General features: G+C 38.8%; 1 protein-coding gene across 1 annotated transcript; it reads left to right on the plus strand.

The window, feature by feature from the left end:
- Positions 1-2,126: 2,126 nt before the first annotated feature.
- On the plus strand, positions 2,127-17,655 carry TM2D1 (TM2 domain containing 1). Its single transcript, XM_056845310.1, has 6 exons — positions 2,127-2,299; positions 3,930-4,003; positions 4,552-4,660; positions 10,680-10,771; positions 13,368-13,441; positions 17,512-17,655. Exons 1-6 carry the CDS (start codon positions 2,139-2,141, stop codon positions 17,620-17,622), a joined length of 621 nt encoding a protein of 206 aa, XP_056701288.1. The 5' UTR covers positions 2,127-2,138; the 3' UTR covers positions 17,623-17,655.
- The last annotated feature ends 227 nt before the right edge of the window (positions 17,656-17,882 follow it).

Raw genomic sequence — 17,882 nt, forward strand, 5'->3', positions numbered from 1 at the left:
AACAAATTCCACTGTTTTAACCGTGGCTTACTATTATGGAGATATACATAGGATTCCAGTGCTATTATAGAAAAGGTGGAGGGGAGGGTAAGCAATCTATCTTCTGATCACTGGCAGGTGGATCAGATTAAAAGTTTCATACTCACCTCATCTGGTTTTCGGAGACCATCCTGTAAAAAAATAAATGCATGATTTTCCCTAGAAAAGTCATGTGGATAATCAACTGCCTTGCCAGTTTTCCACATATGCAACCATGGAACAATTCAGAAAGTTATGGAAGTGCAAAACAAACTGGGACACTCTCTGCAAACTTGTTAATAAAGTATAATTTAAAGAGAATTTGGTACTTTTGAACATTTTAATATGCCATTATCCAGAGGAATTTCAGCAACATATTGTTGTACAAAACAAATAAACCATGGATGCAAGTGAAGCAGGTCAAAGTCCATTTGACTCGGTTGACAACTTTTTTACCAGCTCTTCTCCTGTGCCCTTAACAGTAGCTTTATGTACAAATATTAGAGATAAACATTATGATCTCTTATTCCATTAAAAGATTCACAAGATATTTTCTGCATTTTGCTTCCTTCTGACAATATTGAGTGATGGCATACAGGTAGTATTTTCAGTCTCAATAAAGTGCTAACTGAAAGAGATACTTCTCTGAAAGACTTTTTTAAACAAACAAAAAATAATAATAATGGCATCTGTAGGTTGAAATGAAACCCATTTAGGAGATGATGGTGTTTTTACTCCAGCAAATATATTGTAAGATAGAACCAAACATATTTAACTAGAGCTTTTCTTTGACCTTTGCAATACTTTGAAGCACTTTCTGCTCAAAGTCTTGAATTGACTTCTGGAAGGAAGTTTCCATATCGAGTACAATCTCTTGAGTATGTAGAAAAAAGTCCTGACTTTCTTTAGCCATAGCCAGGTTTTCTTTTGGTGGCTGCTCTGATATAGATTTAAATTTTGCAACGTCTACCTCTTGTTCTTCTTCAGAGTCCTCAAAGTCTTCTAAGGTTACTTTCTTTCGTTGTTTTCCTTTCCGTTTTTAAGATTGGCAGCGTGCAAAGCCAGATCCAAATTTCAAAACAGGAGCCGTATGGCATGTGTTCTAAGAAGCATTTTGAAATACTGGTGTTTCAGAATAAAACATTCCATTACATTCAGCAGAGCTGCACAGTATGTGATTTTATTCTTCCCAATAGAGGTCATGATACTTTCAGTGCGTTGACAAAACTCAGTTTTCTAAGGTGTAGTTACTGACATTCCCAAGTTTACTAAAAATAAATAAGTCTTGCAATGCCTTTAAAGACCAACACGTTTTTATTCTAGTGTAAACTTTTGTGCACTTTGATGGGTGCACGTCGTTGGTCCTCTTGTGTTTCGTTAACAGTAGGACTATGAAATTCAGGAAGTACAAGGCAAGATGATGTTCTATAAGTCAAATGTAATGAAAAGAGATCATTCACATAAATTCATGGATTCCTTGAAGTGTGTATTCCAATCGGGGGTTCTAGTCTTTTTTTTTTTTTTTTAAGTATGCTATCTTTTAAACATCTATCTAAAAAGCAAACTCACGACCACCAACTTTTTTTTCCTATTTGTAGTGTAAATTATGGGGAAGGCTGGGTCGTTGCTTACTGAACAGCTCTTAAAGGTATAGTATCCCTATCGAGGGGGAGGGATAACAATCCACATTCTAATCTGTACGAACGGATGGATGGAGCTGGCGTTGGTGATTTAACTGTATTAATCCACGAGAAAGTTCCTACAACAGGCACACAATTGCCATCATAGCCCGGCCTATTCGTCAGCGTATTTGAACCGACGTCGACCTCTCACTCGCTCCTCCCTTTTCGGGAATGAAAAAAGCAGCGAGCGATGAACGCTAAATTGGCCTGCCCAGAACGACACCCATCTTTTCTAAGGGAACCTGGCTCACGGAGAGGCGCGTTCTGCCTTCGGCCGCCTTCAAAGTCATACGAAATGGGAGCCATCTTTGTTAAGGGCATGGGAGTGTTTCCGTGCGAGACCAGCACTTCCGCCTCTGGTTTCTTTTATGAGGCGTCAGCCGCCTTCGATAGGTCGAGGGTATCAGCTGACAAATGTGTCTGTGTGTTTTTTTTAACATGGCCGGCCGGCAAGGGAAGTCGTTATCCGGTACCAAAAGAAAGAAAGGGCCTGCGACAGTTCTCTGGGCCTTGGGGACCGCCTGGGTGGCGTGTCTCATGGCACGGGGCGTGGAGGGCGGCGACTCGTCGCTGAAGTGCGAAGATCTTCGAGTCGGCCAATATCCTGAAGCTGGGAGAACGCAAAGCACCTGGTTACTATGGTGACAGGCTTTGCAACCGAGATTTAGGCTTGCTACCCCTCCCCCCTCCCCCGTAGTAACCCTGTGTCTTTAAAAGACGCATAGCAAGCAAAAATTCAAGAGGTGAAGTCCACCAGCCACGACAGCTGTAACGGGGAAAGTGGCACTTGTTGAATTTCTGCCTGTGGTGCAGCTGTAAACGGGCCAGTGGCGTTGCTTGGAAAAGGTGGGACTTATAGTAAAGAGTATAGAAAAAAGATTGATTTGATTTATAGGTAATTCCCAGTGGGTAGCCGTGTTAGTCTGTTTGCAGTAGTCAAAAAGGGCAAGAGTCCAGTAGCACCTTAAAGACTAACAAAAATATTTTCTGGTAGGGTATGAGCTTTCGTGAGCCACAGCTCACTTCTTCAGATACAGCTAGAATGAACATACCAGAAAATATTTTTGTTAGTCTTTAAGGTGCTACTGGACTCTTGCCCTTTTTGATTTATAGGATGTGTGTAAACGTCATGGCAGGATCATGTAAGAAAAAAGTCTAATAGGAATGAATGGACTTCAGTGGACTGAGGCATAACTCTGCTTAGAAGTGCACTGTTCGCCCCCCCCCCCCCCCCGGTCTCTAATTTTGCATTAAGAGGGTTGTTTTTTTTTAATCGTGACAGCTATTTAAAAATAAAAAAAAAATCTGAAGTATAGGTTATGAATGTCTGTCATGCCTACTCTGTGAAGGTGTACTATTTGGGGGTTGTGCTGTTCTGGAATAAAAAGTCTTCACACACAAAAAGTTCTGTGCAGCAGGTCAGCCACTCTTGGATCTCCTGAATCTGATTTTGTTTTATGAAAAAGGAATAGGTGTAGAGCAATTAAATGATGGTTGCTTGGTTAGTTGAGTTTTCTGAAAGAGAACCAGTTGTCCATGACCACTTTGGTGTTTTGGCTTTTGCTAATAGTTCTTATAAAATGAGGAAATATTTTAGGAATATGTTGTCAATGTATCATTAGTTAAGGTTACAGAACTATTTCTTGGGAAGATGTTTTTGTGCTTTTAAAAATGTCTGCTCAACATTAGCATGAATATCCTTTAAGCACATACGCATTGTGAAAGAAAAGTCTGTTAAAGGTGTCAAAATAAAAGTTTTGAAGCCCCTGACCAATACACTTATTTCTTACTGATGTGCTCCCCCCTAGAAAGCTTAACCAGATCCTACAGAGGCACACAGATGCTATACTTTCTCAGACTTTTCTTATGTTTAAATGTAACTGTTCATGTGACATCATTTTGCTGCCTCTTCTCCACTTCACATCATTGGCTACCACCACAATAGTGTATTGCTATCATGTCATTTGTTCTGTTTGTCTAGCTGTAATGAGGAAAAGACAAAAATAGCACTAGCAGTTCAGTTTCTTTTGTCATCTAATCAAGCCCTTAGAAGTAATGTTTATTTCAACTGCATATTTTGCGTTTATCTTTGTTTTCACTTACTAGATGAAAAGAAAAAAGGCTATTGGTGCGTGCAAAATTTCTGGTTGCTGTAAAATTTATTATAGTGTTAGTGCTGGACATTTGTGTAGGAACTTGTTTACATTTGTTTCCCTTAATTATTCAAACATATATTTGTGATGATCCTAAAATAGACAATGACACTCAGGAACCTGTGAACTGTACCAATCATACTGCATACGGTAAGGATTATGGCGATCTGATACTTTTTGAGTTGCATGTTTAACCAAACTATGGTAAGAGTGTATAACCTGATAATTGATTATATTCATCGGTCTATGAAATGCTGGATTGCAAGGTACTTCAGGAATTAATACTGTGGGTGGCCAGTGTGTATGGTGTTCTTCACTTGCTATGATAGGATGTTCATACCTTTTGTTATAGGCCTTCTTCCAGTGAATCTTGATAGCTAAAGCTATTAATAGTAACCGCTGTGAAGTTTAGTCATGTACTCTTAATTGGATTTAATATCACAGATGTAAAGATTTTTTTTTGCAGATGTTAACAATTGTTACTTTTTATAGTGACTTGTAAAACTTGGCAATATTGCCACTTTTTTGTTGTAGCAGACTTAACTTTACTTTATGCTAGAACCAATATTAGTCATTCATTAGCGTATTGAGAATATGCACATTGTTTCCTGAGTTTTGTATTGTGGGGTCTTTCTGTGGATATGAATCAAAAATGCTATCATTTTATCAGTCATAATTTTTTTTTTTTTTGCCCTCAGTTGCTTGTCATCCTGCACCAAATGTTACATGCAAGGATTTCAGTGGAAATGAAACCCAGTTTACTGGGAAAGAAATTGGATTTTACAGACCCATAGAATGTCGAAATGTGTAAGTGAATAATTGCGGTCAATGTATACTCAGTATACAACGTCTCCAGTTATCAATATAAAATATCTCCACGTTGGCCAATCGTGTTTGCTTATAAAATATTTTATATGCTTTAGCTGCCTTCTTATTTTGAAATATTCTTCAGCCTTCTTCCTTCTGAACTCTATTATGTAGAGAACTAGTTGATAACATGACCAGGTCAATGCATTTACCATATAGTTGTCTTTATAACTAAAATCTGTGTTGCCGTATTTTGCCATGCATACTCATGTGTGGTAAAGGCTGGGGCCTTCACTAAGTGTATTTCTTACACTGAATGGTCTTCCATTTTAATAATGCGTAATGATAGTGGATGATGTTGAGTAGGAAAATATTTTTCCAAGTTCTCAGATTTCATGACTAGAGTATTCTGTATGTTTCCTGCTTTTTTCTCTATGATTCTTAGTTTTCACAATATCAAGTGAAAGACTTAATTAGTAGTTTTCCTTAAGACGTTTTTGTTTAAATTTTTAATTATGTATTGGGGTGTGTGACTTTTTTAACAGAGAAACCATACCCTGATATTGTACACTTTGTTTATTGTATGATGATTTGTGTATATATACAATTCTGATTTTAATGAGGACACTAAATTTAATTTGATTTTAAATGTGTAAAGTTTTAGATATTTTGGTTTGTTTTGCAGATGTGGTGCAAAAACCACATTAGCGTATTGAGAATATGCATTCAACGGAGGCACCATTTAAAAATACAAAGCAAAAGCCATTGTGTAAAAAAAGATAGAAAATGTATGTAGGTACTTTAAATTATACCCAGTAGGGGCTTGTAGCATCCTCTCCAGTCATCTCTCTATATAAATGGTGACAGAATGCTGCAGCAATGCATGGAGGTATCGGAAGAGCTAATATATTCACTCATAGCAAAAGAATTTCTATAACTAGGTTATCAGTAACCAGGGAATATTGCAAAGCCAGTTACTGTTTCCAACATTAAAGCACTTCTGTATTTCAGAAGTACATATTTCTCAGGTTGTAAACTGAATATCTGTATTCACCCACTGACAAACCAGTTGCCAGGTTTGAGGTAAGGAAGGGCATTCTTCATGTTGTTCACCTCTGGTGCCTTTAGCCATCACTTATAGCATGTAACTTGGCTTACTTGCCTCACTGCTTGATTTTTGTACATAGGAATGACTAAAGTTTTTGACTTCAGTGGGCTTACGTATTCTGAACTGTGTAGTAATAAAAGGCACATCATCTGGAGCTATCTCCTCAGTTGGCATTTGATATGATGCACATCATTTGCTGCTGCGATCTGGATTATGGGAGTCTGGGACAGTTTGCCCTGGGACAGGGACTTGAGCTTAATGGTTTTCAGGTTCTTTATTGGTTATCTTACTACATTTTCCTACAAAATCATAATGTGCCGAGTACATTTACCGCTGCTGCCTAAAATATTGATTAGAAAAGCATTCCCCAGTGTGGCACCCATGGGTGCCATGGCACCTGCCCGTATTCTTATTGGGGCCTGTTAAGCTTTTCACTGTAAGGCAGGGCTTGTTATTGGCTGCCCTTATTCAAACAATAGAGTTTTCCATGGCTGTAATATAGCCACAGGAAGATCAGGAGAACTGGTAAGCACCTGGATTTTTCTTTGTCATTGTGTGGTTCCATTTCCCCTGTCAGGCTTTTCTTCTTTTTATTGTCTAAGCTCTTTCTCTCTTTCCCTCATACTTTCCTCCAGTTCTTTTTTCTTCACTTTCTCCTCCCACCTCAGGCTTTCCTACTTCTTTCTCCCCTTTATTCCCCTTCTACGATTCTTTTGCAAAGTGAGGAAGGAAAAATTGTGTTTGGCTTGGCCACCTGAGGCATCCATTGTGGAGTGACACCACTCCCCCTCTTAAAATGCAGGCTCAAAAAGGACCTTGCTGTAGAATGTGTGGATCTGAACAGTGAGGGGAAATTAACTAGGTACATGTTGCTTACTTCTGTGTATGCTTCAGTGTTAAGTGCTATCAAGTGCTTCTGACTTATGGTGACCCTATGAATTGACCTCTGAAACATCTTGTCGTTAACAGCCTTGCTCGGGTCTTGCAAACAGGGCTGTGGCTTCCTTTACTGAGTCAATCCATCTCATGTCTTCCTCTTTTCCTGCTACCGTCAACGTTTCCTAGTGTTATTGTCTTTTCCAATGACTCTTGTCTTTTCATAATGTAACCAAAGTATAATAGCCTCAACTTAGTCATTTTAGCTTCTAGGGAGAGTTCAGGCTTGATTTGATCCAGAACATACTTATCTTTTTGGCAGTCCACTGTATCCGTAAAACTCTCCTCCAACACCACATATCAAATGAATCAACTTTCTTCCTGTCAGTTTTCTCAGTTGCCCAACTTTACACCTATAATGGGGAATACTATGGTATGAACGACCTTGGTCGCAAGTGATACATCCTTACACTTATAAATCTTTTCTCATTCCTTCATGGCTGCCCTTCTGGCTCTCAATCTCCTTGGCCATTTTTGCATGGCAATTAGCAGCACGTTCCAGGCTGAATTGTTCTGCATATAGATTGAACAGTCAGGGAGATAAAATACATTCTTGTCTGACACCTTTGCCAGTTGGAAACCATTTTGTTTCTCTGTATTCTGTCCTAACAGTAACCTCTTGTCCAGAGTACACATTGTGCCTCAAAACAATCTGATGTTATAGCACACCCATTTCTCTTATAACCAATCATAGCTGAAATTCTCTTGTATGCTTCAGTAACCAGTGTAAATTTGCAATATGATCTTTAGTGCCTCTTCCTTTTCTGAATCCAGCTTGAACATCTGGCATTTCTCATTCCATATATGGGAACAGTCTTTGTTGTAAGAGTTTGAGCAACAGTTTACTCACATGAGAAATTAATGTGATGGTCTGATAGTTGCTGCAGTCTTTGATGCCTCGTTTTTTGGAATTGGAATGTAAATTGAGCTTTCCAGTTCTGTTTTCCATGTTTTTTGGCATATTATTACAATTGTGATGGACTCTGTTTATGTGTCTTGGAATACTTCTATTGGTATCCCAGCTGCTCCTGGTGATTTGTTTCTCCCAATTGCTCTCAGTGCACCTTTCACTTCACTTTCTAAAACGGTAGGTTCTTCTTCAAAATATTCTTCTTGGAAGAAATCCTTCATCCTTTTACCTCTTTTGTATAGGTCTTCAGTGTATTGTTCCCATGTTTTCTTTATTTTGTCCTGTACAGTTAATGTATTTCCATGTTGATCTTTCATCAGTCATCCATTGAGGCTTTTCATTTCTTTTCGCTACAGGAATAGTCTTTGCACATTCTTCCTGTGCGTGCTCCATATTAGTGAAACATTGAACATATTGCTGATTGATCTCTGTGTCCTACTCAATATATAAACAAAGCAGTGCCTCCCTGCTGTCTAATGATGTTTACCATTCAAGGTGTATACTCAGTACAGGTGCATCAGAGTTTAGAAGAAGTTGTATTTTAATCTGGTGTTAATCTTTGTAACAGAAAGCTTTCTCTATTTTTACTATTGTTAGTGTCGAAAGAATCCTGTGGCATATTAAAGGCTAACAACTTTATTGTAACATAAAGGTTGATAGGCTTGAGCCCATGAAAATGTTTAAACTGATGTCATATATTGGTTACAGTGTTGAACTGGGGTCTGAGAGATCCAAGTTCAAATCTGCATTCGGCCATGAAGCACACTGGGTGATCTTGGGCTAGTTTCATGCACTTGGCTTAAGTGGCTGCTTTCTGGTGGGCTATGAGATCTGCCTATTCAAATGCCTTATGTATTTGAAGTGTTTGTGTTAGTAGTGTTTTAGATGTTAATGTGATTTGGTGACGTCTACCCAGTATGCTGATTGTAGACAACCAGACTCAGTACAGGAGGAGGCTGAAGTTGATTCCCAGTGCCTTAGTCACACTTCCTAGCTCCTTGTTCATGAATCCAATCACAAATATTGGTGATACTTAAAAGCTCTACACTGCACCACAAGATCCCCACATTCTGGGGACTCTGCTCTTCAAAGAGACCTATGCTGTTCCCTGGATCAAAGCCTAGCTTTCACACTAGCCACTCTAAAGTGTGGTGTCCTCAGCAGAAATGCAGAAAAAGAAACTGGATGTACCTGTACTCCCCCCAAAAAACACTTTGGGCTACCCCAAATCATACATCCACACACTTAGGAGTGTACATTATAAAGACTTCCTGGGGGACCCAAAATAGAAGCTGTTGGTGCTAGAACCAGTGCTTGAGGTGGCCACCAACACATGTTATGTTGCAGGCACAATCCTCCAAGTGTGTGGGTATATGATTCAGGATAGCCCAAAGCTTATTTTTGGAATCCAGGTACCTCCAGTTTCTATATCTGCATTTTACCTGAGGTACCCAATTTAGATCATTTAGAGCAAAACCAGTTTTTTGAACCACCCTAGATGCTTGTGGTGATCCAGACCATTTTGAGAGGTGTAGAGGTTTTTAAGTATCAATATGTGTAGTAGGATTAATGAATAAGGAACTGAGAACCAACTTATGCCTCATCTCTAGCTCAGTCCAAAGTTCCAGTCATCTCAGTTTTCCCCCAAGGATCAGGTAGTAGGTTGTGGAAAAGACCTCGCTTTGGGACTCTAGAGAACTGCTACCTGTCAGAGTATACAGAACTGACCTTGATAGACCAGTAATTAGTATAAGGCAGCTTCGTATGTGTTCATGTGAGTCAGACATATGCATAGGCTCCACTGAACAGCTAAAAGACTGTACAACAGTCTTGGGATTTAGCAGGTTGTGCAGAACACTTTAAGAGAAAGCTACCCAGTATACAAGATGATGTTGTGTGTGGATACTGTTTCCTGCACATTAACTTTGAACCATAGCACTGAACACAGAATACTAGAACTTCCTGTGCAGGCGGGGCACTTTACTTGCAAACTATCTAAATCATACCATCATTTTTTCCAAACTGAAGTCAATAAATTGCCTCTAAAAGAGGTTTGTATTTGCTTGTATAATCTGCTCAGATGGGCAATGATTAGGTAAGAATGTTTGGAATTTGAAAAATAAATTGTTAAGCACTGGCAATGGAACAAGAGCCTTGGTGCCATCTGGGAGTGGATATCATTGTGCCAAGTTCCACCACCTTGTCAACCTGTTGATATTGACTAGTCTCATTATAAGGGAGTGTGATATCTGGGTATGGCAGAAACTGTATTGTTCAGCTTCCTTAGTGCTGCATGATGAATCTGATGAGCTGTAGGGGAAAAAGGAATATTGAATGAATGCTACGCCTAGATCTCTAATAGGGATTTTTTTTTTAAATTTCCAACTCTTGGACAGCTTGTAGAATGTAACTCATTGCCCTCTTTAACACCTGTTGCACCTGTGGAATGGTTCAGTGTGTACAGGCTGGGGCACTTCTTATTTTGAAAAGTCTGTAAATAGCATATTACTTAAGTATAGAATCACTGAATTATTCTCAATGCTGGCAGGGCCATAGCTGGGGGTGGTGAGGAGAACAGCCGCTGCCCCTGTAGTTCTGCCACCCTCTCTGCATGCCACAGGGACAGCAGCTGCCCTCCTACTCCCTTCCCCCGTTATGGCTCTGATTACCGGTAACCAGCTGAAAACGGCAGTTCTTGTTGATTAAATCCTGTAAAAATAGCCATGTGAAGCAAGTCTGACTTTATATTTGAATTAGAAGAATAATCAAGCCTGTGACTGTTCAAGCCTAGAGATGTTTCCATGTCCATATTGTACTAATTAATTACAAATATGGTAGCACTGCAAATATTGATTCTGAAAACATTTGCTCCTGTATGTATTTCTGGTCATATGTTGTTGGTGTATAAGCATGGCTAGATTTCCATTTGATCAAGCTGTGAAGCAGTTAGGTTCTGAAGTGAAATTTCTTGTTAAATAGGCAATGGAACACTGTTGCAAATTCATTTAGTGAGAATAATTTAATAAATCATTTCAGCTTTTTTTTTCTCCTGTTCTTGTTTCTAGAAATGGTTACTCCTACAAAGTAGCAGTAGCTCTGTCTTTATTTCTTGGTTGGTTGGGAGCAGATAGGTTTTATCTAGGATATCCGGCCTTAGGTGAGTACTTCTTTGTTTTTGTCCATGGTTGTTATAATGTGTGTATTTACATGGGTATAAGCTCCATGACCTGGATAGCCCAGGCTAGCTGGATCTCATCAGATCTCAGAAGCTAAACAGGGTTGGCCCTGGTCAGTATTTGGATGGAAGACCACCACACTGCACAGAGCCAGGCAACGGCAGACCACCTCTGAACATTTCTTGCCTTGAAAATCCTACAGGATCACCATATGTTGGGAGGAAAAAAGGAATTTAAAGCTTTCCGTATTTGTAGTACATTATACACAATTTCAGGACATATAAGAACTCATTAAAATCACTGATATGCTCCATTGGCTTTCTGTAGTATCAGTTCATCAAAATGGCTTTCAGAATCCCATTGACATACACAATAAATATTGAGGTGGTTTGAGAGAGCATCTGCTATACTTAGGAGTATTCTGGTGTTTCCTTGCTGAAACTTCATGTACACTTTGAGAACCATGTTCTTAAAAAGTTGGTAACAGTAACTTTTTAATAATTAGTATTTCTGGGAGGGAAATATAGTATTTTGATGCCATTATGTTGGTCCATAAAATGTCAGGAAAGTTCTGGAGGCTTCACTTCAAAAAGGATGTGGACTGAATGGAGCAGGTGCAGAGGAAAGCAATGAGGATGAAGAGGAAACAATTTATAATATAAAGACAGTAGTCAAATATATCATAGTTGTCATCATAAATTCACTTTATTAAGGTAATAAAACTGCCTTTTATTGGCTATAGTTTTTACTTATAAAAATAAGTACCACCATTCCAAACCCCTTTTAAACTACAAAACTGGAAAAGTTTCTCCCAGAAGTATCTTACTTATGTCGTCATTCCATTATCTACCTGCAATCTCAAGCCAGAATGTCTGTGTTGAAGGATACATAAGAACCAACACTACTCCGACATTCAAGTTACTTAAGCCATATTTTCAGTTTGTACATCAAATGTGCCTCTAAATAAGGAGTGTCTAGACTATCAGGAGTTCTTTAAAAACTAGTTATATGTATAAAGGTCTGTTGCCTCTGATCTTGCAGGATAATTTCCAGTCCTTATGGCTTAAGGCGGTTTACAACAAAGTAGAATGGCTGGGCTTCTCTCTACTCTGTTGTCTCAAGGCAAAGATCAGGCAATATGCTCTCTGAAGCAAAGGGTGAATGATATCGAATGTCAGGCAGATCCTGGGCGATCACCGCTTTACCTACCACCTGAAAAATCTAGATACATAGGCTGTGGGGAAAGCTATCAATCATAGGAAAGCTTTCACCGTTGCTAGGTGCCAGGTTTTACCATTGGCGGTGGTAGAAGGAAGATATAAGAAGGTCCCTTCTGCAGGAAGGATTTGCCCATGTAGGTTAGGAGATTTCAAAACTTCAGACCATGTTTTGATCCTCTGTTCGTTCTACCAAGAAGTCCGCACAAGGTTTCTTTCCCCTTTATTTAACATTTTCCCTGGCCAACTTGATGTGTTTCTGGCTAAAGAAGTTCTTAATAGATGACAAACCACAGTTTTCACTCCTGACCACTAAATTTTGTGCTGCAGCTATCAACATATGCCATACCCTGGTAGGATAAGAGTAACTGAAATATTTTATTAGTTTATTTATGCATGCAATATGTAATTTTTAGGTTTAGGTCATTTGTTGTTGTCTTTTCTGCTGGTCAGTGACTGTATTAATAAATTATAGTTATATGTATAATAAAAGTGTCAGTTGTGTTCAAACTCAGTATGTAAAAGATTCTCAATTCTGATTCTTTTAGGGACTTTAACTTTGTTCAAATATGTTCAGATTGAGTACAGTAATCATTCTACAAAGATTTTGTAGCAGATGAGTGGCTTTATCTGTTAATTGATTAAAAACATTTTAATGTTTGAAGAACATAGATGGCTTGATGCTGGAACTGAATAAAAATCCACGTCATAGAAATATAACCTGGTAGGGTCATCAGATGAGAATGTACTTGCACCTCAAGGTCACTGGTTCAGTTCTTTGATAGGGAATTTCTTACTTAAATAAAGGCAATTACTTTGAAGAACAGGACTGAAGGAGTATTCCAGCTCTGTCCTGGAATTATGCAAAAGTGTTTGCACTCTTTTTTCTCCTTTTGTACAGTCCTTTTGTACAGTACTTCACAAGTAGATGCCTCTTAATTTATAGATGGCGCACGATCCAGAGACACTATAATGTATATATGATAGAACTATTTAAGAACTATTAAAAAATACCGTGCATGAAGTGTAGACTTGTATTCTACTTACATTTCTGTGGGTACAAAGGAAAGGCCAACTTTTACAGTTCCTCATCCTGCAGGAGACCTCTGGTTCCCAAGCAAGCTAATCCTGGGTGCCCCTCCATCTCCTGGCAGCGTCATTTTAGGGCATGCTTTGGACTGCCAAGGGAGGGAAGAGTTTGTGAAAATATCCACCTACCACATTGCACTTGTGGAAATCTAGGTAGGATCCAGCCTATAATATTATAAAACAACAGATGTCTATATGTACTGAAACTGTATTATTCTGAAGCTTTATTGTGCAACTGTTCAATAGTATAATTGTAATTTTCCTCCCTCAGGTTTGTTAAAGTTCTGCACGGTGGGGTTTTGTGGAATTGGTAGCTTGATTGATTTCATTCTGATTTCAATGCAGGTAAGTTCATGTATGAGAATTTTTAAAATAGCTGATACCAATGAAGCCATATAGATCAATTCCTGCTGGCACTTAATCTAGGACCCACGTCGTAGATTCTTAGCCCAGAACCACAAATATAAATTGACAGCACATGTCATTCTCCAGATCACTGACAAATTCAGTGGATGAATTGCACTTTCAGAAGAGAATTGATGGTTGGTTTAATTTAATTAGTCTGACTGGTGTCTAATAGGTCCTAATATGATCTTGTAAGTAAGGCATATATCTGTATTTAAATCATTTATACCCCACCTTTCTCCCCAATGGTGACCCGTCATTCCGCTTGCCTCCATTTAATCCTCAAAATAACCCTGTGAGGTAGGTGGTGAGAGCCAGCGTGGTGGAGTGGTTAAGAGCAGTGGTTTGGAGCGGTGGACTCTGATCAGGAGAACCAAGTTTGATTCCCCACTCCTCCACATGAGCGGCAGACGCTAATCTGGTGAACTGGATTTGTTTCTCCACTCCAACACATGAAGCCTACTGGGTGACCTTGGGCTAGTCACAGTTCTCTTAGAGCTCTTTCAGCCCCACCTACCTCACAGGGTGTCTGTTGTGGGGAGAGGAAGGGAAGATGATTGTAAGCCAGTTCGATTCTTCCATAAGTGGTAGAGATCATCGGCATAGAAAAACCAGCTCTTCTTCTAGGTTAGGCTAAGAGAGTGTGACTGGCACAAGGTCACCCAGTGAGCTTCCATGGCATGAGTGGGGATTTGTACATGGGTCTCCCAGATACAACACTCTTACCAATACACTACACTGGATCTCCTGTCTAGCCATGCTGTTAGGATTTTAGAGATGAAGAACTTTTATTTACATGAAAGTTATGTTCTCTAACAACACTTGCCTTATTTTTCCTAGCTCTGTTTTCCATGAGCCACAATTCTCTAAATATGGAGATGTTGCTAAAAGTCTCAGTACCTCTGAAATCCTACTCCATGCTGCCCTCATTAGCTGAAATAACACGGGTGGCCACACAACAGGATTTTTTCTGGGTTGATGCCTTGTTTGATGGAACATCCTTCCCAGAGATTTGACTGGGGTCTATATCAAGTTTTTTGGCCCAGTTAAAGACATACTTATTTATTCAAGCTATCAATTCATTATTTTAAATATGGGATTATTGCTTTAAAAAATTATATCTAAGCATCCTTGATCAATTCTTGATAGAGAACGAAAATACAAACAAATAAAATTACAGTTAAGCTTCTCTGTAAGGATTTCTGGGTTGGAGGCAGAGCGCAAGCTGCCATGCCAAAACTGTGAAATCAGCATGTAGTTCAGTTGTTGGTGGCCTCTCTGCTCTTGATACTTGAAAGCGTGTGAAAGTGATAATTGATAATGGTAGCTTTCCATGGCCATAATTTTGATGGCTGAAAATTAAGTAGGAAGCTAAGTAGATTTACTGCACAGAAAGCAGTACATAGAAATTGTACAATATTGAAATCCAGATAATAAACTTTTGATGGAAAGTTTAAAGTTGCACTCAACATCTCTACATAGCTGTGTCCATACTTGGAACAACCTGATATGGTATTAAAACCTGGTTTGACAATATCTGGCCTTACATACAGAAGGCATAATTATAGTATAGAATTCAGTCATATCATGCAACAATTTGTTTGAAGTTTCATGTGGCTGTCTCATGTATGAATGGGTCCATAAGGTTTTAGAGATGAACTTTAAACGTGTGCCAAGTAATATACATATATTGAACACTAATTAATCTTTTTTAAAGTGTTAGTTGTACTGCAGAGATCAGCTTTTTAGTGAGGGCAGTGTTCTGTAAAATGAAGTTATGTTGAAGAAAAGAGTGTTCTTGAACGGTAGGGTGTTTTCCAGATCTTGGCATTTTTGTTTTTACTTGTGTTGGCCTTCAATTATTTGGGGATGCTTCTTTTTTTAAAAAAAAGATATTTTATTAACATTTTCAAGAAAAAACACCTACATTCACACAGTTTGCACTCCTTCGGGGAGTCTATTTCATCTTACATTTCAAACATCTTATATTCTACATTTTAGATAATAAATTCCTTCTATACTATGTAGTAAATTGTTAGATCTAAGGATTAGCTTATAAAATCTATCTTTTCCATTTAACATAATCAAAATAACATGCCCATTTCTTTTGGGATTCTTCAGTCATCTTCTCTTTCATCAAGCTGGTCAGTCTGGCCATCACCGCAAAGTGCCTCCCGGCCGGGAGGCGCAAATCTATTTAAAGGGCACCCCGCGCGCCTCCAGGGAAGCTCCCTGGAGGCACGGGGGGGGGGGAAGAGCAGATCTGTGCCTTCCAGCTGGAAGGCACAGATCTGTTTAAAGGGCCCGAATTGGCCGAATTCATTCGGGAAACACCCTGAACTCGGTCAATTCGGCTCCCCGGTTCCCTCCCTTTTTTGGGTTCGGTTCGTCTGAACCGAAAAACCGCTGAATTGGGAGGAATTTGGCTGTTTTTCGGTTCGGGCCAAACCGAATCAACAGCCCTAGCTGCCAGTACTAGTCTAGCCGCCGTTGTCAGCCAAATATTTCTTTATGGTTTCTGTCCAAGTTATCTGGCTCAATTCCTAGCAACATAGTTTCTGGGTTCAAAGGAAATTTGATTCTTAAAACTTTCTGCATTTCTTGATGAATTTGTATCCAAAATTTCTTAACTTTCTTGCATGTCCACCACAAATGAAAATATGTTCCATCTTTGTCTTTACATTTCCAGCACCGGCAGTCATATGATTCATTTTTTTAATGTCCATTGGTGTGATGTACCATCTAAAAAATTGTTTGTACCAGTTCTCACGTAGATTATTACTGACCGTGAATTTAATTGACTTGGTCCAAAGTCTTTCCCATTGCTGCAATGTTATCTCCTTTTTAAAATTTTCCATCCATTTTATCATACATGTCTTGACTTGTTCTTGTTCTGTTTCAAATTTAAGTAAAAGTTTATAAATTTCCCCCAAAATATGATCCGTATCTTTACTAATTAAATCTTCAAACTTAGTGTTCTTTCTTATCGTCCCCTGTTGGAAAATTATTTGGGGATGCTTCCTAACAAAAATGCTTTGTCTTTGTCTAAGAGCTGGTTAGTACACCAAGCTTCAGTGAATTTTCTTACACAACGTCTTTGGAATTTCCCCCCATGTCGACACAGAAGAAGCTGAATGTGGAGTTGAAGTGCATTCATAGCTGATAATAGGCAATGGCCTTGATTTCCACTAATTACTGTTCCATTATGGTAGCTTCAGAAGAGGTTGTTAGAGCTGGCTCAGGACAGTGGATACAAATGTAATTTGCTTTACATACTACCTTGGAATCTCAAGGATATTTCCTTGTAGAAGATTTGGTGGCATCATCAAATCAATTTAGACATAATGTACCTGAATCTTTACATCTTGCAGGCTGTAGGTTTCCTGGAAACCAGAACCATCAATCACAGTCAAATTGGAATGGCAGCTTTAGTTCCAGGTTAAACTATTCTTTTCCTGTTTCACATGTGTAGAGGTAAATGATTTGCCAAGAAATGGGAAATGGAGAGTAAAATCCAAGGGCCTGAGAACGGAACATGCAGGACTGAGGTTCAGGCGCAATTAGACAAACCATGATTTGGTTGTTGTGTGTGAATTGACCAATCATGTGTGAATCAAGACAATCAAGAATACTTACCTACTTATGAGTCCATCCCAAATCATAATTTCAGACAATTTGTTCCAATAAAAGGCATCCCTTTGCCTGGTTTTCCAACAAGGCTGAAGCACAGAGTTATTCAAGAGAGCTTTTGTGGCAGGCCTCCCTACTGGTGGGGGTACAAGGTGCTTTTAGATTGGTTTTTAATGTATTTTTATATCCGTTGTTTAATGTTCATTTTTATCACTTTATTTTTTTATTGTTGCTAACTGCCTTAGGTCCTGAGATGCAGGTAGCTTTATAAATATTTTAAATAACCAAATATCTCACTGTGGATAGATAGGAGGCAGGAACATTTTGTGGCATATTCTGTTCAAAATGGATAGTGTTTACTGAAATGCTTTCTCTTCTAGATCGTGGGACCATCCGATGGCTCTAGTTACATTATAGATTATTATGGAGCAAGACTTACCAGACTGAGTATTACTAATGAGACATTCAGAAAACCACAGATATATCCGTAAACTTGCCAGTAAGTGCCTTGATTTGGAATATGGATGGTTCCATAGTTGATTAATAACTAAGTTTAAAAGAATGCGTTTGACAGAAGGATGAAGTCCACCAAGCAATGCTTTCTTCTCTTCATGCAGTAAATGAACGAATGCACTAAATAAACAAATAGAGGAAGAGTCTTAGCTGAACAAATTGACTGTGAACTATTAAGTCTTTATTAGTAGAAAAGAGCAAGAGTCCAGTAGCACCTTAAAGACTTAACAAAAATATT

This window comes from Euleptes europaea, chromosome 2 (assembly GCF_029931775.1).
Source record: "Euleptes europaea isolate rEulEur1 chromosome 2, rEulEur1.hap1, whole genome shotgun sequence".
In the NCBI taxonomy this organism is placed as follows: domain Eukaryota; kingdom Metazoa; phylum Chordata; class Lepidosauria; order Squamata; family Sphaerodactylidae; genus Euleptes; species Euleptes europaea.

What these genes read in the sequence shown, in the direction of transcription:
- TM2D1 (XM_056845310.1), top strand. Translation starts at nt 2,139, where the DNA reads ATGGCCGGCCGGCAAGGGAAGTCGTTATCCGGTACCAAAAGAAAGAAA. An exon ending in CCCATAGAATGTCGAAATGT is followed by an intron (nt 4,661 to 10,679) that starts GTAAGTGAATAA and finishes TCTTGTTTCTAG; the next exon opens with AAATGGTTACTCCTACAAAG. An exon ending in TCTAGGATATCCGGCCTTAG is followed by an intron (nt 10,772 to 13,367) that starts GTGAGTACTTCT and finishes TTCCTCCCTCAG; the next exon opens with GTTTGTTAAAGTTCTGCACG.